General features: G+C 50.2%; 2 protein-coding genes across 8 annotated transcripts in view; one reads left to right on the forward strand and one right to left on the reverse strand.

Moving 5' to 3' along the window:
- Svp (COUP transcription factor 2) overlaps positions 1–13,844 on the forward strand; it is a 39,916-nt gene extending 26,072 nt beyond the window's left edge. For both annotated transcript variants that reach the window (XM_076892582.1, XM_076892583.1), the window contains exon 4: positions 13,509–13,844. In XM_076892582.1, coding sequence (XP_076748697.1) covers positions 13,509–13,783 — 275 coding nt within the window. In that variant the 3' untranslated portion in view covers positions 13,784–13,844. The remainder of the gene's footprint in view (positions 1–13,508) is intronic.
- Positions 13,845–19,411: 5,567 nt separating this feature from the next.
- The window catches only part of Trc (Serine/threonine-protein kinase tricornered), a 41,779-nt gene continuing 36,422 nt past the window's right edge, over positions 19,412–24,768 (reverse strand). For all 6 annotated transcript variants that reach the window (XM_076892561.1, XM_076892562.1, XM_076892563.1 and 3 more), the window contains 6 exons: positions 24,589–24,706; positions 24,376–24,515; positions 23,934–24,134; positions 23,696–23,848; positions 23,453–23,611; positions 19,412–23,314 (listed from right to left, as the gene is read on the reverse strand). In XM_076892561.1, the coding sequence (XP_076748676.1) occupies positions 23,199–23,314; positions 23,453–23,611; positions 23,696–23,848; positions 23,934–24,134; positions 24,376–24,515; positions 24,589–24,706 (887 nt within the window). In that variant the 3' untranslated portion in view covers positions 19,412–23,198. The remainder of the gene's footprint in view (positions 23,315–23,452; positions 23,612–23,695; positions 23,849–23,933; positions 24,135–24,375; positions 24,516–24,588; positions 24,707–24,768) is intronic.

The raw sequence follows: 24,768 nt of genomic DNA on the forward strand, positions 1-24,768 counted from the left end.
GGCGTAATTTATGACACCCTCGAGCGAGCGTCCGTCGCTTTCCTTCGGTGACGAAAGTCAAACGAGCAGAGTCCGTCGTGCGAAAAATTACGTTCTCGCGTTTTAACAGCCACCGTCGCTCGAGCGTAATCGAGCATAAATATATGGTCGGGACCTTTTCGAAAAAGTCGAGAGGCTGACACTCGACAATGCCGATCGTTTACCGAGGCGTCTAGCCCGCGGCGGCGTTTCGATCGCGATTTTTTTGTTCCTCCCCCCCGACTTGTGTTCATCGGTATCTCGTCGCGAGAAATAATCGAGCCGCGAGCTTGCCTCTAAACGGGCTTGAATGCCAAAAATGTCACGCCGGTGGAAAGGCTGGTTTTCGGTTGATCGCTCGGGTTCATTATTCCGAAAGTAACGTAGTGGTTCGAGTCGAACGATCGAAGAGGGTAGCTAATCACATCGGCGTGGCGGAATCGAGATTCATCGGCGTGTACGGCTAAACTCGTCGTTCAGGAAAGATTCGAGGGTTAAGGGGGGGAGAGAGAGATAGGTGGAATCGGGGTCCAGGGCAGAGTCGAATATCGTAGCTCTGCCCTCTTCTGCTCGCATCTCTCCTTCTCGTCGACCGTTCCGCTCGGATCTCACCGAGAGATCCGAGATGAGAGGGCAGGCCGCCTCTCGGATCCCGCGAGTGGATAATTATTAATCGTTATTTTCGCCAATCACGGCCGTTTATCTCGAAGCACGCAACGCCAATTATCTATCGGCCGTTCGACCGGACGAGGAGAAGAAGATGGAACGGAGTGGAACGAGAGATAGGTGGATAGAGGAACGCGCAACGAAATGCCGTGGAAATAAGAAAAGAAAGAGAGAGAAGAAGAGGGAGGGAGAGAGAGGGTTGGCCGTGTTCTTCTCCCCTTTTCGACGTTCCCGATCGACGAACACGCCGTTCGACCGATTCTCGCAGCATCCTGCTCCTCTTTCGCGTTCGTCGAAGCGGCGACACAGTTTTGCTCGCGAACGCGAACGCGAACGAACAAAGATTCTTCGTACGGTCTATATAATCGGGGAGATTTAATAAGAAAGGCGGAAGCGAGAGAGCAAGAGGAGACGGGGAGACGGGGAGAATCGATCGGTCGATACCTTCGCGCGGAATCCCAGCAGGGTGTGTCGAGGCAGACTCGAAGCAGCTCGGTCGTCCGGGAAGCTAAAGGTTAGGCCGCGCGAGGGCCACGACATTTGTACCCGTACCCCCCTCGCGATTCGTGTCCGATCCAAGGATTTGTTCCTTCGAACGCGACGCGTTCGTCTCCACCGCGAAATTTTCCACGGATTATTGACGAGCGGACAGTTTCGTCAGAAGAGAGCAGAGATAATTACCGTCCGAGTGGTAAAAATGAAAGATAAAGATTCACGCGTACAAACACTGTTCGCCGCGTGACCGTTTTCCACACGGTGACAGAAATAGCCGTTCCATGTAAATTACATCAGTTTTTCTGCCTCTAGCCTGGCGTTCTACACGCGTACAGCCGCGGATATGAATCGTAAAAACCATCGACTTAAATCCACGTGGATCCGAATCGTTGCATTACTTTGTATAACATTAACGGAGCCGGGGAAGCGTTCGACGTTCGAAAAGTGTCTGGCGCAAAGTGCACGCGCGCGTTCCCTCTATTTTTATCGTCCGGCCGATTCGAATCGGGTAATTAATATCGTAACGCGATAACGCTTTCTCGTTTGTTCCGGGTGCGCGATCGGGAGCAAAGAGAGGCCCGATAAAACTTGTCACTTAACGGAGAATACGGAAACCCCTTTCGAGGAAAGTTTCGCCGTTTGTTCGCCTCGAAACGAAGTTTTAAACTCGGGAGCCGAGTCGCGCCGCGGCGTGGAGAGAATCCAATTCGTCGTTTCCTCGAGGAGTGGAATCGAGAAGTCTCTCGGACCGCGTCGCGGTCTCCTCCCTTCTGAATGAATGATCAACGTCTGCTCCGGCGAGCCTCTAAAAAGCGTAAAGGCAGCTGCTCGCGTTCGGAGGAGACGGTTTTCGTTCGGTGGAAAGCTCGCGCGATGACTTTTAGTTTCATCGTCGTCCGACTAAAGGCCATTGTAAAACGACGCGCGTTAACCTTCCGTATCTTTCGGTGCATCGCCGTTTCGAGCGGCACAATGCGACTCGGACGAGATCTCGAATCCGCGACACAATACGCGCCGGACGCGCGGCCGCCGCTTGAATAAATATCGATCATACCCTACGCCAAAAAGGAAATATTATTTTCATATTCGGCGTGCATCTTGCGTCGAGTCCGGGACGGAACAGCTGCCCGGTTCGACGCGGGGACAATGCCGCTACGTAATCCAATAATACCTAACCCTCGGTTTCTCCCCCCCCCCCCATCGTCTCCGTCGCGAATCCATCTCTCGAGCCACGGATACAAATTTATTCCTCTCCACGGGGTTATTATTTAGAACCGTTCGAGCGGTAGGTTTTAAAAAGCACCGCGAGCCACCAGCAACCGGTTATGGAAAGCTCGGTGTCGCCGCGTACTCCTCTCTAATAACGAGGTATCGAATTAAAAGTCGCGGGGCGACGCGCGAACTTGGAGGAGAACACGGGAGCAACGCGTACGGGAAATCGGATGATCCGCGGCGACAATGGGTCGGGAGGTTAAGCGTGTTTGCCCTTCTCTCGAGGAAGCGACCGCGCGACAATAGGCGCAAGAGCGCTTTTCGAGGTTCGAAAGAAAGGAGATTTTCGGGGAAAAAGGAGGCTCGGCGCGCGCGGAACCACCGATGGCACGAGTCGCCATCGGGGGCCAAGTGCACGCCCGCCCGAATCGACCACAATGAGCCCAATCAACCGACGAGTGTACACACAATCGACAACAAACCGTGGACATTCTTCCGACGACGATCTCTATCCGTTTCCTCCTCCGGCGAAATTTCTCCAACTGCTAGCCGCTCGACCGGAAAAGACACCCACCAGCTGGCGAGCGTCCGAAAAGCTGCCTCCGTCTCCACGATTCCACGGATATTTATCGATGTTTAAAAGCCCGTTCACGAGATCGCCTCGATTCGTAACGGAATCGATTCGCCTCTCTCCGGTTGACGCTTCGAAAGGGATTCGCGTCGCTTAATTAAAATATTTCGATCGCGAACCGAGCCGCTCGACTCGTTGGCTAAAGGTTATCGCGATTAACGTTTCCAGGACTTTCCCTACCGTCTGTCGAACCATCCACCGCGGGGACGTTTCGTAATTGTACGAGCCGAGTTTTCGTCGAAAAAATGAAGTACGATTATTACGTTAGCAGAAAAGGAAAAGGAAGCGAGAGTCGTAGGCGCGTTTCGAGCGAACGGGCCCTTGCGAGAGAAGCGAGCAGCTGCCTATTGGGACTCTGTTCAATGGACGGTCGAGAGGTCGTTATCTCTTTGAGAGGACGCGAACCAGCGAACGATTCGACCAAAACACGGCCCATTCTTCGGGGCCGCGTGTACTTTGCACGGTTCGAGAACAGCTCCTCCTCGAAGTCGAAGAATGACGATGCCTCCGATGTTGTGGCATTACGCGCCTGTCAATGTACAAATCACAGCCCATTTACTCCATTCAGGGCCGCGCTCGTTTAACGACACTCGGACACCAGGCGCAAGGTCGTAAATTTTCGCTAGGGAACCTCTCCTCCTCCCTTCTCGCTTTCTTTCCGCTGCGACGAAAACGCTCGACTGGTATTCGCGACGCGATCAAAGTACGTCGCTCGATAACCGGGAAAAGGTGTTACGAGTGGAAGAATTCGTAGCGTCGCCGAGCGTTTACGGATTTTTCCGTTGTATCCGACGTAGATTCGATGGAAACGTACAGAACCGGAGAATAAATTTCGCTCGCGCACTTGACACGAATCCGATCGATGCTCGAATTGTGAAACCGTATTTACCGGTCGATAAGAAATTGGAACGGGGTGGTAACTTTTTCCCCGGTCGGTCGGTCGGTCGGTCGGTTCTTATCTTTTAATTATCTGCCGTTTCCGTGTCTAGCAACGCGTGAAATAATTTCGCGCAATTTCCTCCGATTTCGGCGCACGATTCGACGATTAATCGGATACCGTTCGAAAACGCGGCTGGCCACAAGGTAGTAGGTGGACGTAGCCAGCTAGGAAGGGTGTAACGAGTACGCGGGCGGGCATCGATGCGTCGATATCCGTACAATAGCGAGCACCAGCGAGGAGATAACGAACGCGGCGAGTCGCGACGCGCGGAATTAAATTAAACCCGATGGAAATTGAATTACATTTTTCGACGGGCCGGCCAGTGGGTAGCCGGTTTTAAAAGGTGTTCGTATCGGACGGTAATTGGAGGAAATTCGATTATCGTCGCGATCAACTATAATGTCCGCGGCATTATCGTTGGGAACGGTCTCGGATAACCGAGAAACGGCGAACCCATCGTTCACGTGTACCGCGTCTCGCCTCTGTCGCGGCATCAATGGCGGGCATTGCCTCGCTCGACGGGCAACGAAACCCGTTCGTTTAATCGTCGCGCGGACCGCGACTCGCGATAAACCATTCCTAACCGTCGTTCCCGATGCTCGACAGATAGACGTAATTTATCGTGCGCTCGCTAGAGATAAACCGTCTCCCGCGGACGGAGCAGGTTCGCGGATCATCGTCTGCCGATTTCCACTGTGGTCTAGCAGCAGCCGCCCCCTTTTTCGATCGAAGAGAGTCGCGGAGGATGGAGGAGGATGCAAAGGGAGGAAAGGACAGGGCCCGAGACCCCCCACCGTTCAATGAGAGGCATTTCTCATCATTTTCCATTCAGACCGTCTGAGTTATAAGCCCGCCACGTTTTCTATCCCGGCACAATCGTCCGATTTATTATAACCGCGAGAAGCCTAATGAATTTAATTTCATATTTCACGGCCGTTAAGTAGCCGGCAAGGATGGCGTGGTGAATCGCGGTGGCGGCGGTCGCGCGTTTACCCGCCGATTTAGGTGTTCATCGGCCCCCGTGGGCCCTGCCCGAACCGCGAGCCGGCTTCACGAGATTCACGAGCGGTGCCATGCGGAGTACGTATCGGGGTCGTATCTCATCGGGGTCGCTCGGCCTTCCTCCGCGAATGAACCAGAGTTACCTTCAGCCCGCGATATAACGCTCGATATTTCTCCACCCCCCTTCCCTTTTTTACCTTTGCCTATATTTTTCAACGGCCACCATAATATATCTCGGGTTAATGTTTCTCCTCGAAAACGCGACGCATAAAAATCGAACGAACGACCAAAACAACCGCTCGTATTATTTTCTCTGTCGTACGCGCGCGCGTCGATTTCGTTAACATTCCGATTCCACCGCGGAGGATCGGTCCACGGTAGCGGCGAAATTGCACAAGTGTAGCATTCCGATCGACGAGTCGCGCGAACCAGAGAGAGCGTTCTTATTACTATTGTTATTTATTATCACTCGACCGTACCGCGTCCAATATACCGTACAGGATACGGAGAAAATAATGGCAAAGGTAATAGAGGAAAAGTGCGAAATTTATGATCGCGTTCTACACCCATGTTGTCGCGCCATTCTATGCAAATGGTTTTTAAACGCGTGTACGCGTATAAGCACCGAGATATGAATTAAATATTGTTTACACACACCGCGGGCAGAAAAACGTGGAAACGTGTTAATAGAGTTTCGTTTGCCACGTTTGATTTTGCGAGTCGAACAGTTGCCTTCTGTGTTTCTCGAACGGACTGCTAGATAAGAGATACGAACTCGGCTACCTCGTTTCGTTACGCGTATTTCACTCGAATACAACGACGCGTCGACGTTACGTCGAAGAAAGAAAAAGGAAAAGGTAACAACCGCGAGAGAAGCTAGCGGAACGAATCTCGGTTACGGTTGTCCCGTTACTCGATTAATAAACGTTAACGCGGTGGTACTTAATTAACGTACGATCGAATTCTGTCGCGTATAAAATCTAACCCGGCGTTTTCGAACGGACGTCTGTTCGGTCTGGCAGAAAACGGGTCCCCTCCTGCCGGCGCGGCGGAATAATGGTCGTCGACTCGCCGTGGCGGCCTCCGAAGAAACGATTCGCGGTAGTTAAGTTATTAAATTTATCTCCTCGAGCCAGACTAAAAATCGCGGTGATTTATTATTTTTTGTAGCTGCTTAACGACGCGGCTACGGAATATGGCCCGGAATACGTCTCCCCCGTTTCCACCAGACCCGTTCCTCCTCCTCCTCCTCCTCCTCTTCTGCGTCGCCTCGCATTTCTTTTTTTTCTCTCTTCCTTTTTTCTTCCGTCCCGACCAGCCAGGATAACTCTCGGCAGCGATAAATATTCGCCGTGACGGTTCTCGAGCGCGTGGTATCCGCGGTCGGGCCACCCCGGATCCTTCGACGCGTTAACGACGATTACGCGCGACAGGTTTCCGGTATTCCCTGGGACCGAGGAAAGTGGGAATGAATCGAGGATGAGGAGGCTAGGGGAGGCGAGGCGAAGCGGTATCGGTGGGTTCCGCATTCCCTGGGTAGTCGAGAGGCTCGTCCCGCGGATGAGCGCGGTGGTTGCACCTTGACGCGATGCAACGACACGGTCGGGTTCGCGCGATGCGCGTGGAACGAGGAGGCAACTCGGAAGAGAGGAAAATCGTTGGTCCTGTTCGCTCGCTCCGCCGTGGCTCGGTTAAACGGGTAGAGATATAACTCGCGCGAGAGCGAACGACCGTTCTCGACGGTCGCCGGGAAGCGGTCAGGCAGCCTTCGAGCAACCGAGTAGGCAAGCCGATGCACGCGCGGCTTATAAAACGACGGATTCCCTCGTGTATATCGAGAGACTCGTTCTCGCGCACGAACCTTGACGCTAATGGCATGCATTACCGCTAATAATAGTCGAACGAGGAGGGAGAATACCTAGAGAGAGGTCGCCCCGAGAGAGATGAACGCGCTCTTCTCTTTCCCCCCCTGTATCGAGACCCCCCCCCCCCCCCCCCCCTACAGGAGGAAAGAGAAAGAGAAAGAGAAAGAGAAACGGACGAATCGGAAAAATTCGAGCATCGATTTCGCGACGATCGATCGCGAATCGCGCGCAGGTGACGCGCGAGGCTCGGTGGAAAGGTGCACGGTCATTCCGGCTAACTAGCCGCGACCGGTGGAAATCGTGACGCCTTTACGGTAGCCGTAACAGTCGCGCGCAATCACGCTATTCGGAGGAAACGTAATGGCCGGGAGCGCCGCGCTAATTGCAATAATTGCGTTACGCGTACGTTCACGCGAACGATAACGAACGCGGAGCGCGATTCGCGGCTGGTTGCCGCGGACGTCCTTGATTCGCGCGTATCACACGGCGATCGCCCGCGGGAGAGTCGCCTTTCTCGCGGACGCGTCCAGTTTCTATCGATCGGAAGGAAGATGATCGCTCGCGAATCGTTCGCGGTTCTCGAATACGCGTTCGTAACGAAATTCGTTGCTTAATCATCGAGCGAACGGCGGGAAAAAAAAGGAAAGAACCCGTACCCGTAGAATTTCCAAGAAACTACGCGTGCCCCAGGTTTCACTCGAGGAAACTGCATTTCATACGCGCGGCAACCTAATAATTTCCTACGATTAAAGCCGCACGGAGAGGTGTTTAAGTGGATACTCGCTCGACTTGAAAAGCGGATATCTCGTTGTAGAAAAAAAATGATCTACTGACGTAATCGCGATTGAATCGTAGCATAGACATCCGCGAGACAGGTAGCCAATTTTATCATCGGGTCTGTTCGCGTTCGAAAGAGGGAGAGAGAAAATCCGTGGATAGGAATCGGGATTATTTATTTGCTCGGTGGTCGTTATTATCCCGGACCGTAAAACCACGGAACGAGCAAAGTGGCGAGGGAGCAGAGGGTATATCGAGGCACGAGGCGATATCCCTCGTGTCGGGTAGGTTGCGACCCCTGCTGCTGCTGCTGCTGCTGCTGCTGCTGCCGCGGCTGCTGTCGCTTCCTGGGGGAGCCGCGACCCCTCGTACTTGGAAAATAATTCTATTAGGTTATATCGCGGTCTGCGTGAATGACGCGCGCACGCTTCTCTTCTCTTCTCGCTCGGGGGTGGTCGCACAGGGTGTCTGCGGTTTGTTACCAGCCCCCTTCCAACTCTATTCGCGGAACGAATCCGCCTCCGGGCCTCGCGCTTCCTCCTAGATTGCCCACCAATTTTATTAGGCCCCTAATTACGTCCAATCTATCGCGTTACCGGACTGTCCATCTCTCCCCTCTCTCGCTCTTTCCCGTTCGATCGCTTCTCGTTCTCACCTGAACGTCGCGACGACGGTGCGTATCGTCTTTTCGTCCCGGTGCGTGACGCGTACGCGCGTATAAATCACCGGGATGGGCGGGACCGACACGGAGAGACACCGTAGAGGTTGGAAGGAAACCCGTCTCTCGTTCGATTTATCGCAGGGTAAGAGCTGCGAATAAGAGATTCGGGTTCCCCGAGGTTGTGCTCACCGCCTCCCGTTTAGGCGATTAGCAAACGAATAGCGCGCGATAGACACCTATCCGACGTTATTATCGATTCTCATCGAACGCGCTCGCGGTGCAACAGCTTCGTCGTCGACAGCGTCCCGCTATCGTCCCCGGAAGCCTGTTATCGCGAACGATTCGTACCCGTCCATCCCTCCCTCCCTCCTCCCCGCGATTACCCGTTCGTCGCCGGCCGCTTCTTCCTCGGCTACGCGTGGTCGAGAATGCCTGTCAAGGAAACGTGGATCGCCAACACGGAAATCACGAGTTAAAGGGGAGCGAGCTAACCAATCTCGCGCCGTTCCATTCTTTCGAATCGTGAAAAAGGTCGAAAAGTTTTTCGAAACCTGTCGAATACGAATAAACGAACGTTTGCTTTTAATTCCTACCGCTGGTAGGTTTCGATAGGTCGTGCGTACCGGGGAACGGAATCGCGCAACATCTCGCCAGGATGAAACTGGTTTTCTAGTCATTACTCGTGACTGGCCGCCGGTTTTCGACGCGAGCGTTATACGAGCGTGTACTCTCGTGTACACGTAGAGGCGAGCAGTGTGCGAAATTTCATTAATAGCGTCGAATGCCAACGAACGCGCGAAGCGAGGAGAAACCGGAAATTCGTCTTCTTTTTCGATGTCGCGTTCTCGAAAGAAAATATCCGAGCGAGCGAGCGAGCGATTAATCTTTATCGAACAAAGCGAAAGATCGATCGCGATCGAGGTTAAACGGATTCGCGTTCGGTGATATTTCAACGGAAGTATGGGAAAGCGTCGAGAGACAAAGAAAGTGGCGATGGCGAGCGCTCGCAGAAACCCACTTAACCCGTTCTTTGTCGCGTCAAAGAGACTCGTTCTCGTTCCCGTGAAGCTGGGAAATCCGTCGAGCCGAAAATGCCGTTACGAGAAAGCAATCTCGGAAGCGGAGCCGCGAGAAAAACCGTGCGCTTCCTGCCCGTAAAATATTCGAGGAGGAAGGCTCGCCCCGCGCGTCATTTTCTCGCGAGGGTGAGGGTGACCAACCCTTTGTAGCCGCGGCGACGGCTACGGCCAAGTATCTTCGCGACGATTACGTTCTCGGCGCGAGCCACGCTTTGACGGCGAACGGAAGAGGCGAGGGTTGAGCGAAATTGCCGTCCTCGCCGGGAGGCGATAAATTCGGTCTGAACGTGGGTAGCGATGGAGATGCGCGGCGAGTATCCGGTTCGGAAAATGTCCGATCGAAAAGCACCGCGAAGAAAATGTTTGTAAACGGGGAAAAAGGGAAGTGGAAGAAGAGAAGAGGTGTAGGTGCGCGAGGGAGAGGAAGAGAATGGTTGCGGAGCGCGCCGGAGGCGAGGCCTGACATTTGGTTACTGACATTTTCACCCCGGGGTTGACGTCGGGCAACCCTTTGGCGTTACCCGCGCTCAATCACTCCATTGTCTCGAGCGGCGCTCGTTTTATGCTCGCGTCAACGCTTCATTATGGGGCTCCGGGTCCGGTCGACTTGGCTTCTATAGCCCACGTGCTCGGCACATTGTCTATCCCAAGAATATATTACGCGCCCACGCGATCGCGCGAGCCTACCGCCTCGCATCGTAACGCCGCACCGCCGCGAGCCAACCTTCTCCGTTTCTCCTCTGCTCCGTGCCCCAAAGAAATTCTCCTTTAGCTGCCGAATAGCTGCGAAACGCCACGCGAACCACCCACCAGCTACCACCGCGGAAAGGGTGAAACGCGCCGATTAATTACCCGCGCAAAGTCGCTATTCGATTAATTACCGGTGGCTGCCGCGCGATCGCCGTCCGCATAATTGACATTGTTGCCGCATTGTTTACACTGGCCAGTGAATTTATCGATAGGTTGCCAACGGCATTGCTCGGCCATTCCTTCGCCCAATGTACGATCGCCACCGCGTTTTCCGCTATAGTTTTCCACCTCTATGAGCTACGAGCTATGCGCTCGTTACGCGCTTCCGCGTATCGAAATGACCATAAATTTAAACAATCCTCCGTTTGCCTGTTCCGTCCTCGGTAATTAACATCGTTGCGTCGGCGAAGCGCTTCGGTCTTCGATGATATTGCGTTCCGGTTCCTCGCACGAAAATCAAATCCGCGAAAGGTCAACACACGTCTCGACGCGCGTCCGTAGGGTATTCCGGCCGGAGGAAACGCGCACGCGAGAACGAGAAAGGGCAACGCTCCCTCGGAACCTTTTCCGAGATCGCAGCGATCGCGAAATTATGCGCGATCAAAACAACCTATATCGGCTCGTCTATCCGGCGATTCTCGTCCCCTCGCGGATAGATCCGAGCCAGGTAGAAGGAAGGCTCCTCTCTTCCTGTTCCTGGTCCCCTCCTGTTTTTTGCGTCGGTTCCCGCGAAACGAGAGAACGGAGGAACCGGTCGATCTCGGCTCGGCCCGTGTCGGCGCGCGCGTAACACCGTGGACCGGTTTTCGAGGGCAGCCGCGGGGGCTAAATGTCAACAACGGCGTAACGGCCCGGTTAGAGGATTACCCCCGGTGCGCGCGGCCATCGTCGCCAGAGGGTAACGCCAGACAAAAGGTCGTGAACTTTCCGCGTGTCATAATCCGTCTGAGAGGGTTCGCGGCTTCTCTCTTCCTATAGTTTGAACCGCGCGAGGAGTACTCTCGCTGGTCGGGGAACAGAAGAAGACGCGTCGATGTTTACGCGCAGGGTAGGCTGGAAGAAGCGAGAAGAATCGAAAGGAAAAAGGTGTCCGGCCCCTTAATGGGATCGGCATCTCGGTATGGTTAACATGACAATGCGGGAACCTAAACGGTACCGGGGTTTATAGGTGTAGACCGGTGTAAGTAGCAGCTAGTAGGCACGTACGTCGATTAAATGCGTGTCGCGTAGACGATGCGTACGGCCGATAGGGTCGTGGCATCTTGTCTCCAAATACGAGCCTTGTTATGATAATCGTTGCTCGCGCCCCCGTTCTCCGTCTCCGTTTTCCTATTATTACCGCGTGAAACCCTCTGTTTTGCCCCCTTTCTTCCTCTCTCTCTCTCCTCCGGCTTCGAAACGAAACGAAACGAACGGACAGTTTCCTGGCTTCTCCCCGTCCGCGGTCGTTACGTTTACGAGGCGCCATCGCGTCCATCAAACTTATAATTACCAGTTAGTCGCGACCATCGTTGTCCGATGACGAAACGCGTAACATCTCCCGTTCGAGAATTAAGCCGGTTATATTAGATCGACGAACGAGATTGAATAATTTCTCGAGCAAATATGTGGACATTTATTACCGGCGATATCGTCGTCGCGGTTGGATCTACCGGGACGAAGAGTTCGTTTCGGGAGCGGATCGATAGGAGTCGCACAGAGTCGACAGAGTGGGTCTATATTGCGTTCGGCTTACGTAGCCCGTACTCGCGATAATCCTCCGATTTTACGAATCAGCGAGGCGATTCTCCTCGCGAGCAACGGAGAACGTCTTAGCCCAGCCGATCGTCTCCTCGAAATGCTTCGTAAGGCGTAATACGGCGAATGCTCGTCGTCGATCGAACTCTTATCCTCCTCCGTCTGGTACCACCGATTCGCTCGCAATCCCGGTGCAACGTGTCGCTGGTGGACGCGCGATAGTTTAGTTTCGGCCGTTGCACGGACGGAGGTTGTACGCGCGTACAAATAAGGCAGCCGGGGAGACAAATGACGCGGAGAGGGATCGGCGCAGCTCGACACAAAGCATCCCCCGAACACCCTTTCCGAGTCGGAGGTGACGTCACTGACAATGGAAGGTCGAGCTGTGATTAAAGATCGAGAGACTCCGTAAAAACTCCTTGAAAAGTGTAGGAGAACGAAGGAGAGAGAGAGGACAGGCGGGCCTACCGGCGTGAAATATTGCCTCCGCGGCACCCGACAGCTATATGACGTTTCCGAAGGGCATGAAAGAATCCCTGTCCTCCCCCCTCTCTCTCTCTCTCTCTCTCTCTCTCACACCCTCTGTCCCTTCTTCTTCTTCTTACACGGTCCATTTTCTCCTTTAGGTTCAATCTCTCGATTCTCCTACCTTCCATCCCGACTCGACTCGTCTCGTCTCGTCTCGTCTCGTCTCGTCTCGTCTCTGCTATCCTACCCGGTACGGATCGCGAAGCATTTTTCAACGCGAGTAGCGATCGGAGAGTTTAAGATCGGTTAATTTACGGTTGAGGCTGGTCAACGAGGCGCCAGGGCATTTAACCGGTTAACGCGAGCACCAGCAGCAGCAGCAGCAGCAGCATCAGCATCAGCTTGGCAAAGAGAACGGGGTGAACGAGGGGAAAGGGGAGAGCTCGGGGCGCGGAGACGCCACTCAACGGTATTATTCGAATTGATGCGGTGAATTGGCGCTGACGACATCGGAGAGCGAATCCGACGGTTTGTTTATTGGCCGCGCGTTGGCGGATTCTTTGCCGTCGCGTGGTTTAATTGAACCCTCGTCGGATTTTCGAGGGTACGCGCGCGCGCGCGCCCGCGCGCGGTGCAACGCTATCGTCGGATTCCTTCGCGACCGCCACGTGCGCGTAATGGCCCATTACGCGTACGTATGGAAATAACGCGATTTGCATGCGACCGAACAGTCGAGGACGACGACGATGACGACGACGACGACGTCGATTGCGAGATCCCACCTCCCCTGTTGTTCGGTAGTTGTAATCGCGCGTTTACGAATCGCAAAGAGGCGAAAAAAGTGAAACAAAGGCGATTGGAAAGGTAGAGAGTATCGAAAAGTGGGAAAGGAAGAGGGAGAGATTTTTCGGTACGGACCGAGAGGGAAACGAAACAATGGTGGGTAGGTGGTTAGGTATCGCGCGTTGGCGAACGCCGGGCTCGAGGAGGGTGAAAAATCAAGGGACGCGGTCGTCGCGGCGACGGCGGCGTGATTAGTCCGACGTTCGCACGGGCTACGTCTCTCTAGTTGGCACGCATTTCAACGGAACGGGTCTCATTCGAGCGCGTGTCTGCTCGCCCGAGGCTCGCGTCGACGCGGAATAACACCCTCTCGGTTCGATTTGAAGAGGACGATTCACAAGACGGATCGAAATCTCTGTTTCAGACGCGTGCGGGCTGTCGGACGTGGCGCACATCGAGTCGCTTCAAGAAAAGTCCCAGTGCGCCCTCGAGGAGTACTGCAGGACCCAGTACCCGAACCAGCCGACGAGATTCGGTAAGCTGCTCCTGAGACTGCCCTCCCTCAGGACGGTCTCCTCGCAGGTGATCGAGCAGCTATTCTTCGTACGGCTCGTCGGGAAAACGCCGATCGAGACGCTGATCAGGGACATGTTGCTCAGCGGTAGCAGCTTCAACTGGCCGTACATGTCCACGATGTGACATTCTGTCTGGCGACAGCTAGCTTCCGCGTAATACCCTCGCCTCGCCTAAACTTCTTCGATTCGGAGGAAAGAGGCGAGCGCATCGACGAACACGTTCCGACTCGACCTCGACGCCGCCCAGGAACCGTCGCCGCGTCGACGGTGCTCGCGTTCCTTTTCCAAGTGTTCGTGGCCAGTCCACGGAAACTTCGACTTGCGAAGAAAACCTGTGTCGTTTTACGAACCCGAAGGGAAAGAGGAGGAGGGCGCCGCGAAGAAATCATAAATTAGCATTTGTAATCGACGCCGAGAGATCTGGTAGATTCTCCCGTTGACCGGTATCTCGCATCGATCTTCGCGTCGAGTAATTGCCGTTAGTCGAGTCATGCCGAAACCCTTAGTCATTCGTTTCGACGTTTCGTTGCCTCTTCTTCCCACCGCGTGCCTGCCTTTTCTTTTCTTCCTCTTCGCCTTCTTCTTCTTCTTCTTCTTCCTCCTCCTCCTCCTTCTCTAACCGTTTTCTCTCGCGAGACAACCACAACGCGTGCGAAGAACGCGTTCGAAGCGTTCCATTCGTTCAATTTCCGCGCACAATTCACGAGAACACGTCTTCCCAGTCGTCCCGTTCGCGAGGTATCGTTATCGTTATCTTGGACGCGTTGCTCGTCTTCTCTCATCTTCTCATCGACGGATCTACCTCGACGGAGGCGTCGACGAACGTCGCGCGTTGCATCACCCCCGTCTCTTGGCGCGCTCTTGCATACCTACGATATCTTTCTATATAGTATACGTACGTGGACGGCCACGATTTTGTTCCGCGTGCGATTTAAAGGACGCGCGTTCGGAGACGCCGCGACCAGCCGATGGCGAACGAAAATATATTTTTCTTCCGCGTAATTCGTTCGCCGAATCGCTGGTCGCGTGTTCTTTGCGCGTGTCTCCGACTACGGGGATGGAGAAAGAGAGAGAGAGAGAGAGAGAGAGAGAGTGAGAGAGAAAGAGAGAAAGGGAGAGAATGAGAGCGAGCGAATGTGTGGAAAGGATCGCGCGAGGTAACTCGGCGAACGTATTGTGATACACGTGTACGCGAGAATTGTAATCGGTTTTTTCAACACGGTGCTTTTTTACTCTATAAATACTGTACGATAGGGTCGAGTAAGAGAAAACGAGAGAACGAGAGAGCGAGAGAGAGTGAGAGAGTGTGCGTACCGTTCGAAGAAAGCGGGACACGCGAACACCGCGACGTCGAGAGCTAGTTACTTAGAGAAACCATTTAGGGGTATATGGGATATTTCTAATATTTTTAAGCAGCGGTCGTTTTTCTTAAGCGCGGCACACTGGGCGAGCGAGAGAGAGAGAGAGGGGGAGGAAGAGTGTCTCGATCGAAATCCACGAAGAGAACGAGGAGAACGAAGGGAACGAGGAGAACGTGGCCGAGAGCCGAGAATCGAATCGAGTTCGAACGGAGTTCGCGCGAACTTTGAAACCGCTCTGGCATGGATTCGCATTCCGCTCGAGACGCGGCGAGTACGCGATCGTTCGTCAAACTCGAACAATTGTATTATATCGAACCACGAATCGCGTTGTCATTGAATGTACGTAGGCCGAAATTACATCTGTGTAGCGTTATGTATAAAGGCGCGAGAAGAATTTTGTATAAAACGTGTACATAATTAATATATATACATATACATATATATATATATATACATAAAAACACAAATATAAATACGATTATAAATATGAACGTAAGCCCGAATATAAACACGAAATATACGTATGAATGTAAAGAAATATATATGTCAGAATTAGAGAGTTTTACACGTTTTAATCGAAGAGGAGGAGGAAGAAACGAGGGAACGGGAGACGCAGGTAAGTCCAGCGGAGAAGCAGAGTGCGCGGGCAAGCAGGCGCGTTCGTTGCCCATTTCCGAGCATTCCTGCACGAACGTATTTCAATATAAACAATCGCCGAGCGAATTTTCCCTGACGCACGGCAGTGATTTCTGGCCGACGTGACGGCGATGCCTCCGTCTGCGAGCGCGACCCCGCGTGCCCTCGCTCGAGGAACGCGACTCGTTTCGATTCTTCTTTAACCTCTCCCCCTGCTGCTTGCCTGGCTGCCTGCGTGCCTGCGTGCCTGGTTGCCTGCCTGCCTGCCTGCCTGCCTGCCTGCCTGCCTGCCTGCCTTCCTGCCTTCCTGCCACTCTTCCCACTCCTCTCCGCTGTCAGAGCTTTCCTGTCAAATTCTCCTTCCTTCTTCCTCCTTTTTTCTTTTCCTTCTTCATCTCTCTCTCTCTCGCTTTGTTATTTTTATTATTATTATTATTATTATTATTTATCGAGTTGGAAACGAACCGATTCGGGTCGCCCGCTTTCAGTTCTCGAGGCGAGCGCATAAAACGCGGATAAATCACGCGGGGTGGATGCCGGGCCGGGGCGGAGGAGCAAAAACCGAGGAGATCGCGAGTGGCGGCGTGGCGCGCGGACAGCCTCGAGCCAGCCGGATGCTTAGAATTTCGATAAATCTAACTTGGCAGGAGAAACAAACGGCCCCGGAGAGAGCCTCTTCTTTTTCCTTTTTCTCCTCTAGTTTTCTTTTTTCCTTTTCTCTATTTCTTTGCGAGCACCGTCGCTGTTTTTGGCTCCCGTTCAAAAATTCTTGCTCACTTTTTCCCTCTCGAACCGCCCCGACCGCGGTAAACGCCGCGTTAACAACCGCGAACTGGATCGCGCGACCGATCGGGACCAGAATCGTATCGACTCTTGTCCCCGACTATTCGTTTACTTATTGCGCGATAGCGTTTCCGTTGCTCGCTGAACGAATTGCGAAACGTAGTTGCTCGCGCGAAGAGCGAACCCAGCCCCGGAGCGATGCGTAACTTTCAAGTAGGTAAGTAAATTCGTTCGTCCGGCTTTGTTCGTCGATAAGTAAAACCGTGGAACGAGTCGGAGGCAAGACGGGACGGGGCGATCGGAGCTACGCGATCGGAGAGAGCGGCGCGGATGGCGGATCGCGATATCGCACAGCTCGCGGTTGCGTCACCTCCTATTACCGTCCGCGTATCCACCACCGACGACGAACGCGCTCTGCTCCCCGCCGAGTAAACAGCCGGTTTTCCTCCTCTTGCTCTGATCGCGTTCCGCTGCAATCCGACAACGACCGTTCCTTCGAAACATCGATCGCTACCCAATTTTTCGCGAAAAGCTTCCGCGTCCGTCCCTTCTTCCGTTTCTCGATCGAGTAATTTCGCGTTCGTTGCGTTCCGATACGGAGTCGCGTAGCGAGCCGATCGCATGGACGCGTCGATCGAACGAGGCCGTTTTTAACGAGCTCGCGCGCCTACCGCGTAAACGAGAGGCGGAGCAACCACCGGCGAGAGGTCAGAGGCCACTACCAATCGCAATCTCTCGATAACCACTCTTCTCCCTGGCCTCCTCTCTTATGTATCGCGTGCTTTTCCCTCTCTTAGCGCCACCTCCGCGCTAACGAACGATCCTCTTTTCCCGCGTTTCCCGCCGTTTCGATCTTACGAGATCGTTACTTTTCCCATCGCGCCACGAAGCCATCCGATTCCGAGTCAACAGGATTATTCGTCACCGAAATCGATCCAATCGCGTTCCTCGACGGGCTGTACGTCGGGAGTCGCGATAAACGACGCGTCTCGCTCGCGACTCCGGCATAATCATTCAATTTGTACGCGTCGCGCTGCCCTCCGGGCGACGTTAAAAGGTTCGCCTTCGTTTCGTCCTTTGTCGGCCACGTTTCACACGAACACGAATAAATCGTTCTCTCTGTGGATACCGCTTTTCTTATATTCCTCTCGACCTTTGAACAAAGTTGGAACCTTCCTCAAAGGGATGACATTGCACGAGGAATTACGCGGACACTGCGATTGTACTTGATCAAAATTAATGATACCAGACACGATGTACGCGCGAAATACACTTAATAAATCGAGCGAGTATTTTTCATATAAACGTTAACGTCAATTGTTTAAATGTAACGAACGATACGATTGTATAGCGTGCGACATTCGAAGCAGTTTCGAGATTGTACGAATGGCGCCATCGATCGGACGTTGGTTTAACTTTCTACGTCGCTGATCGTCTATTATTCGCTGTCTCGTCGATAACTTGCGCACCGAGCATTCGATCGAAATTAATCGCGAGCGCATGCGCGCGGTCCATTTCAAATTTAAATTCGAATCTACCGTCGAATACATACCTATTACAAACGGGCGACGTTAATCTTTGGTATTGTCTCGATGCGATTCAATGAAAGAGGCGTAAAGCGCTAGCTAAAATAAAAAACAATTTATTAACGATAATTGCTATAATTACAATATAATGATGTATCCCACATGAGAAGCAATACTTTTTACTTCGTGCATCGTGTACCTCTTTTTTTTCTTATCTTTTCCTCCTCGACAAGCTACTCGACGATTAACTTTCGATCGAATCGCGCAAGCTTATTACATAGATGAAAACGGAGCGGTTCGGTTTCGAGGTCGAGGGTCGTCGATTCCCCGTGACTTTGCGCAATGGCACGAATCGTTCTAGGAAAGTTGGAGGGTAAAATTTAGTCGATCGAAAGGCGGTATCAACGTCCAACGCGAAACGGCTGATTGGCAAAGATTCTCCCCGTGATTTCCGTCAGCCAGCCGTAACGTTCAGCGTCCACTGAAAGACAGAATTCCGGGGACAGTCTCGCGTGCGTGCATACTTACTGTAGTGGAAGTGACCGTGCACGTTTCAAAGCAAAAGCGTCGAGAGCTCGAGTGGCACGTTTCAAGCCAATTGCGTAAATATATACCGTAGATAACGGATTTATGTCGCGCCGTTCTATTTTCTCGGGTAGAAGTAAACTTTTCAAATAATCGTTCGCGTCGATTTTCTAAAAGCGGCCGCTCGAAACAAATGGTCGGATGGAACACGTTTTCGAACATCCTATCCAACGGTAATCTGTAACGATAGCGAATTGAAAACTGTCCCAGCTAATTGAACGCTGCTCCGTCTATTTACTATTTAAGGATCGTTGTACGCAAACAGCAACGACACAAGAGACTTTATTCGACACACAATTCGAGCAGCACTGCGACTCGCGTGCTTTTCAAATATTTACAACATACACCGACGACAATTACCGTATAACCTATTAGATTGGAGTCTCCTTCGAGATACGTTCGCATAGAGTATCGCAGATAACTCGCGTAGATGAAGCTATCCGTGAGGCGTCGCGTCTGTTACGTTATACGCTCAGGGCACCTAATAAAAACTTGTTGCATCGAAGGCATCTCGTGGCTATTGTGTTTTTTATTTTATTTATTCTCTTTTTAAATAAATAAATCGCGATTACTTCGTTTTGTTTACTCGGTAGCATTGGACGTCAGAGTATATCTGTACTCGACAGCAACAAGTCGCTAAGCTTATTAACTCGCTCGCTCGCATTCTCCTTATCCCTCCAACCGCTTGTCTCTCGTTTCTTGTCATTCTATCTACCTCCCTCTCTCCCTCTCTATCTCTTCTCGTGCATTTATTCTAAATTCTTCCAACCTGTCACGCTTCTCGTCCACCCTTGCTCTCATATTTTCATCTCACGCGTACGTTATACGTTATACACTTGTACATTGATCACACGTCTCCCGTTTTTCTCATGCTTTCACGTCTACCAGGTGCAGAAAATAGTGTTGCTATAATATTCTTCATCTCTTTGTCGTTTAAAAACCGTCCGCTTAAATAGTACTTTATAAATCTAAGCATTCTGTATTATAAAGTTATACATCAAAATTTCTTTACTTTATACGACGTATAGGGGTAATTCCCGCTTCGAGCATGGGAGCATGGAGTACCAAACGTTGCATCTCATCGATCTCGGCTACTTTGCCGAGTAGAACCTTCTGAACAAAATTGTCACCGTAAATTTGCTGGAAACGCAGCGGTACTTGTCGCGTTTCGTCTTGTACCGTTGAATGCAAGCTCGATCCAATCTGCGGGTACACTCGTCCGGCGGATTCCGTTATTCTAATTTCAACAGAATTATCGTATACCCGCTTTTACAAAAATTACACTCTTCTCGGCTGTTTCTTTACGCTACCATTTACGATACACTTTATTTATCTACGAATATTTTTTCTATCGTGTGTCCTCGAGTACGATTAATAGAGATAAAGAGAGAGAGAGAGAGAGAGAGAAAACGTTTAAATCTGTATTTATCACAAACACTATAAGTGGACATAGAATGTTTGTGCTACCAATCGTCGATATATAAATTTTTTATATACATATATATATAATATATTGGCCGTTCTTTTTGGTAAAGATAGATAGTGAGAAAGAGAAGAAAATCTAAAAACTCTAATTTGTTAAGGAAGCGAAAAAACGTGTCACAACACTGAATACAATACAGATCTCTCCGAAACAGCCAAATGCGCGTACTTATCGCAGGTGGATCGTTGAAACTGCGGTTTCGCAGCTTCGCAAAAAAATGATTACCATACGCATAATCAGTAGGTAAAGTTAATTTTGCCAATTAATTTATTACACAATTTCCTATTATAATAACGAAACTTGTCGATATTACGGATCGTTTTAAAACAATTTCACTAGGCGTAAAAAAATATTGAACTTGGTAACGTTTAGAAACATCTCGTCTTCCATCCAACGGTACGAATAGAAACGGATTTTCGCGAACGTTTATTTTACATCGTCCGAAACGTAACGATGGGACCGAGGCCGTTGAAAGTTAAGCAAAGCGACGGCGAGGCGACTCTGTGCTCCACGCTCGTACGCTTCGAGTATCCGCGCGAGCAAAGCCGTACGAAACTAATATCCTCGTCTAGATATACATACACATACGTGGGGCAACATCACGGTGCGTGAGTCGTCGTACCAGGAAGGAGCGGAAAACTTCGATATACACAAGTACTATCAGCCGGAATGCGCGACGCGTCTCGAGCGTCCGCGCATACGCAGGTATATTCGTTTCTCTCTCGCGTTACCTCTTGCTATGTGATTTATTTAGCTGCTTCTTTTTAGTATTAGTACTATTACTACCACGGTGCCCTGGCTCTCGGTAAACTACACCAATGTACATTCTACATCGTTCAATAGTGCTATATTCGAAATAAAACTACATCGTTCCGATCGACGACGAACCATTCCCCACCAAGCGTCAATCGGTCCTTTTAAATGAAACCTCACGGATTCCTGTAGCTTTTCGATATCCGTAAAGTTCCATTACAATCGACGATTACGATTTCGGTATAGTCTTTTCCGAGATTACGCTATTCGCATCATACGCGTGCTTCTCTTCTCCTCGCGCGCAGATTTTACACATAATCCTGATCACTCAAGTTCCGCAGCGAATACAAATTGTTTAATTAACCGATCGCTCATCCGTCAAGTCGAAAGCAAAGATCTATCGCTCGAAGTGAAGTGGGACGTAGTTGGATTTGAAAACGAACAAAAAAAGAAAGGAAATAAAAGAAACGGCAAACCGCGTATACGTTCGTGAAAACCTAAAAAATTCGGAAATGCCTGCACAACTTTAAGTTTCTATTTCGATTAATGTAAAATTGCTATAAAATATATATACATCAAGCAGTAGATTACATTTCGACCACTTCTCAGTTTAGCATTCCTCTTCTTTTTCTTCTTGTTCCATTATTATCTATGCTTTAACCCAGCGCCGTAAATTTTCTCGTCTTTTGTAGTTTTTTTTTCTTCTTCTTCGGTTGGGCTTCGCGCGTAAACGTGTTTAGGAACCTTGATAAGGCAACGGAGGAGCCTTGAATTTTACGAATGTATCGTTTCTCGTTTTCCACGCTTCTCAAAATGTTCTTAACGCTCTTGCGATTTTTACATAACGTCCAGGCACGAACAAAACCGTTTGTAAATTGTTAATAATAGTTATCTAAGAAAGAGTCCCGGTACCTCTACGATTCTCCTCCCTACGCATCCTTTACTTTCCACGACCGTATCGGAATTCCTCTTTTACCGACTTTAACTGCACAATACATTTTATTTGATAATACATTACATGTTGATACAAAAGGACTACAAAGCACAAAAAAATGTCGCAAAAGCTTGTGCCATGATATCGTAATTGGATGATGGAAAAATTATTTCGAATTACGTTTCCATAGCGAAAGTATATGTAATACGTAAATAAAAAGCGAAACAAATTTAAAACCGATCGTCGTATACCGATACAAATTTGCGAATATAAGATGTTACACATAGTCAACGTAAAAGGAAAAAAAAAAAGCTGAACGAAAGTCCGCTCGATTGATGCATTAAGATCGACTTTGATGAATATTTTAACGATTACTTTTTTCCCATGTCTAATTTCATAGATAATAACAAACATCCAGACAAAAGCTCTCAAAAAATATATATAAATATAAAATACCTTTTCCTTAAACCAACAAATTTCTAAATTTTTGGGGGGAGAAAAACCTAAGCACGATTGAACAAAGTATATAACATTCGTAAAGTTCAGTAATCGTTAACAAGACAAAACAGCGATTTGTATACAAAACTTTGTTTTTTTTCTTTTTTTTAAACAATATTATATCACAGTACTAGCTATAAATACAACGTTGAAAAAGAGAGCTGAAAACGAGAGCTAAACCAGTGCTTCGTTAAAAAAGAGGGGGAGAAAAACACATCATACAAACAGCGTTACACACTCTGCGAGAATCACGGGACCGAGGCTCCATCTTTACCTTTTTCTTTCCAACAATGTTCTCACTACAAAAAGAGAGAGAGAGAGAGAGAGAGAGAGAGAGAGAGAGAGGGATAGGGGGAGAGAAAGAGAGGGAGAGAGAGAAAGGGAGAGAGAGAGAGAGAGAGAGAGAACTTATTGTGCTACACTTCAAAGATCGAATGGAAACAATATTCACGATCAAACGGAAAGGGGATGCATTTTTCAAGTCGCGAAATCACTGAAAACTTTGAAACGGTGCGCGTGAAAATATGTCGGTCCTTCCTTATCACATGTGCATTCATTTCCGGCACCTGCTTTCTTCGGAATCTTTATCACTCCGTTCTTTGTCCTTTGCGACACAACACACATGAATCGGTTTCTGTCATGATCGTTCCTTTCTTTGCCCTTCCGTTTCCTCTTCTCTTATCTTCTCCTCCTTCCTCTTCTGCTTCTTCTTCTTCTTCTTCTTCTCCTTTCTCCTTCTATCTTCGTATTACAACGTATACGTACATACGGTCATGTTCGTCTCATCGCGTAGTGTACACGTAAAAACGACAGGGGTGGCGATGAATTGACTGGACCTGATGTTCGGTAGATGAAACGAATCAGCCATCCATTCGTGACGCCGTCGATGACAGTGGAGGGTACGGATGATGTACCAAGGCCGGAATTCCAGTTGCGTCAGGCTGCTGACTGGTTGAAACCGAGCACAAAATAGAGTGTTGCTATTTCTTGGTCGGCGTGCCCCGCTGCGTCAAACCTTCGAATCGCTTGAACGTGTAATTAATGAACACCCAGTCCTTGTATATTACCTCTCCGTCTTGTGGCATCGGCGCGGATGCTGTAATCGACCAAGGAGAGGGAAAAGAAAAAAAGAAACAAAAAGACATGAGTACCCCGCGACACCCATCCTTAGAGCGATATCATCGAATGGCTATACTTTGATGATTTCTGTTTTCTTAGACGTTAACAAACTTACGTATTTCTAATTTTACGTCTGGAAATTCATCGAAATTTGACGTGTCATCGATAGAACGCACTTCGACGGGAATCGCGGCTGGTCTCTCTCTGATGTGCTCCCAATCGACGCCACGGAAGAACGGCGCTAGTTTAAGCTCCTCGATACCTCTCTGGGCACCTAAACGGTCGCAGAAAAATAATCGTTCAGCAAACTGAATTCTATTTCGTAGACGAGGAATCAAACCACATCCGAGACACGTACCTAATCTTCTATCAGCTTCGCAGCAAAATCTGATTATGGTATCCTTAGCTTCCTCGCTAATGGGAATTTCTGGAGGAAACACTAACGTTTCTCTCCAATTCATTACCTTCCTGTAAGTTTCCTGCGGATTTTCGCTACAGAACGGAGGATATCCTGCAATTGACAATCGCGTCTAGGATTAATATCCTATCGGAACGCTCGAGAAAAGGAGAGAGAAGGAAGAGGAGGCAGACAGTACCTATGAGCATCTCGTACATAATGACACCCAAGGACCAACAGTCGCAAGCGGGTCCGTAACCAGTTTGCAAAAATACTTCCGGAGCTATATAGTCGGGCGTTCCTACTGTACTGTAGGCTAACGCTCTCCTGTTTCTTTTCCAGCTCTCGGCTCTCCTTTTGCTGTCCATCGCTCCGCCGCTCCCGCTTCCACACGACGTCACTGTGCAAAACGACCGAACGATAAAATTAGTCGCTGATCGATACGATGAACGGAGAACGATAAAAAGCGACTGCACTATTTTTCATTTGAACCCTTCCAGCGCTACGAACCCATACACGAGTTTGGTAAAAATAAATTTTCTCAACCGCGCGCGTCGAATCGAAATTAATGGGATTAAATTTAAGTACGAGCCGTGACGTGTTAGCTCTGGAAGGATTGAAATAGAAAAGCGAGTGCTTACTGAAGTCTGAAGGCTTCGCTTGACTGAGATCTCTATAGAAATCGGTTCTATGGGACTTTTTCAAACCCGTACACAGGCCAAAATCGGAAAGCTTTATATGACCTCGCGCGTCCAGCAACAAGTTGTCCGGTTTGATATCTCTAAAAAGAAAGTATTAAATCGCTTCTGAATCGTTACGTTCATCCGGCTCTGTTACCCTCCTCCAATATTTACCTATGAATAAATCCTAGCTTATGAATGGAATCGATCGCTAACGCTGTCTCGGAAATATAAAATTGTGTGCACTCCTCGGATAGTGTATCTTTCTTCATCAGCAACGTCATCATGTCACCTGCAATGCGACACGGGTTAAGATAAAAGTAAGAGAGAAAGAGAAATATCCGAATGAGAACC

This window comes from Xylocopa sonorina, chromosome 3, assembly GCF_050948175.1.
Source record: "Xylocopa sonorina isolate GNS202 chromosome 3, iyXylSono1_principal, whole genome shotgun sequence".
NCBI lineage: Eukaryota > Metazoa > Arthropoda > Insecta > Hymenoptera > Apidae > Xylocopa > Xylocopa sonorina.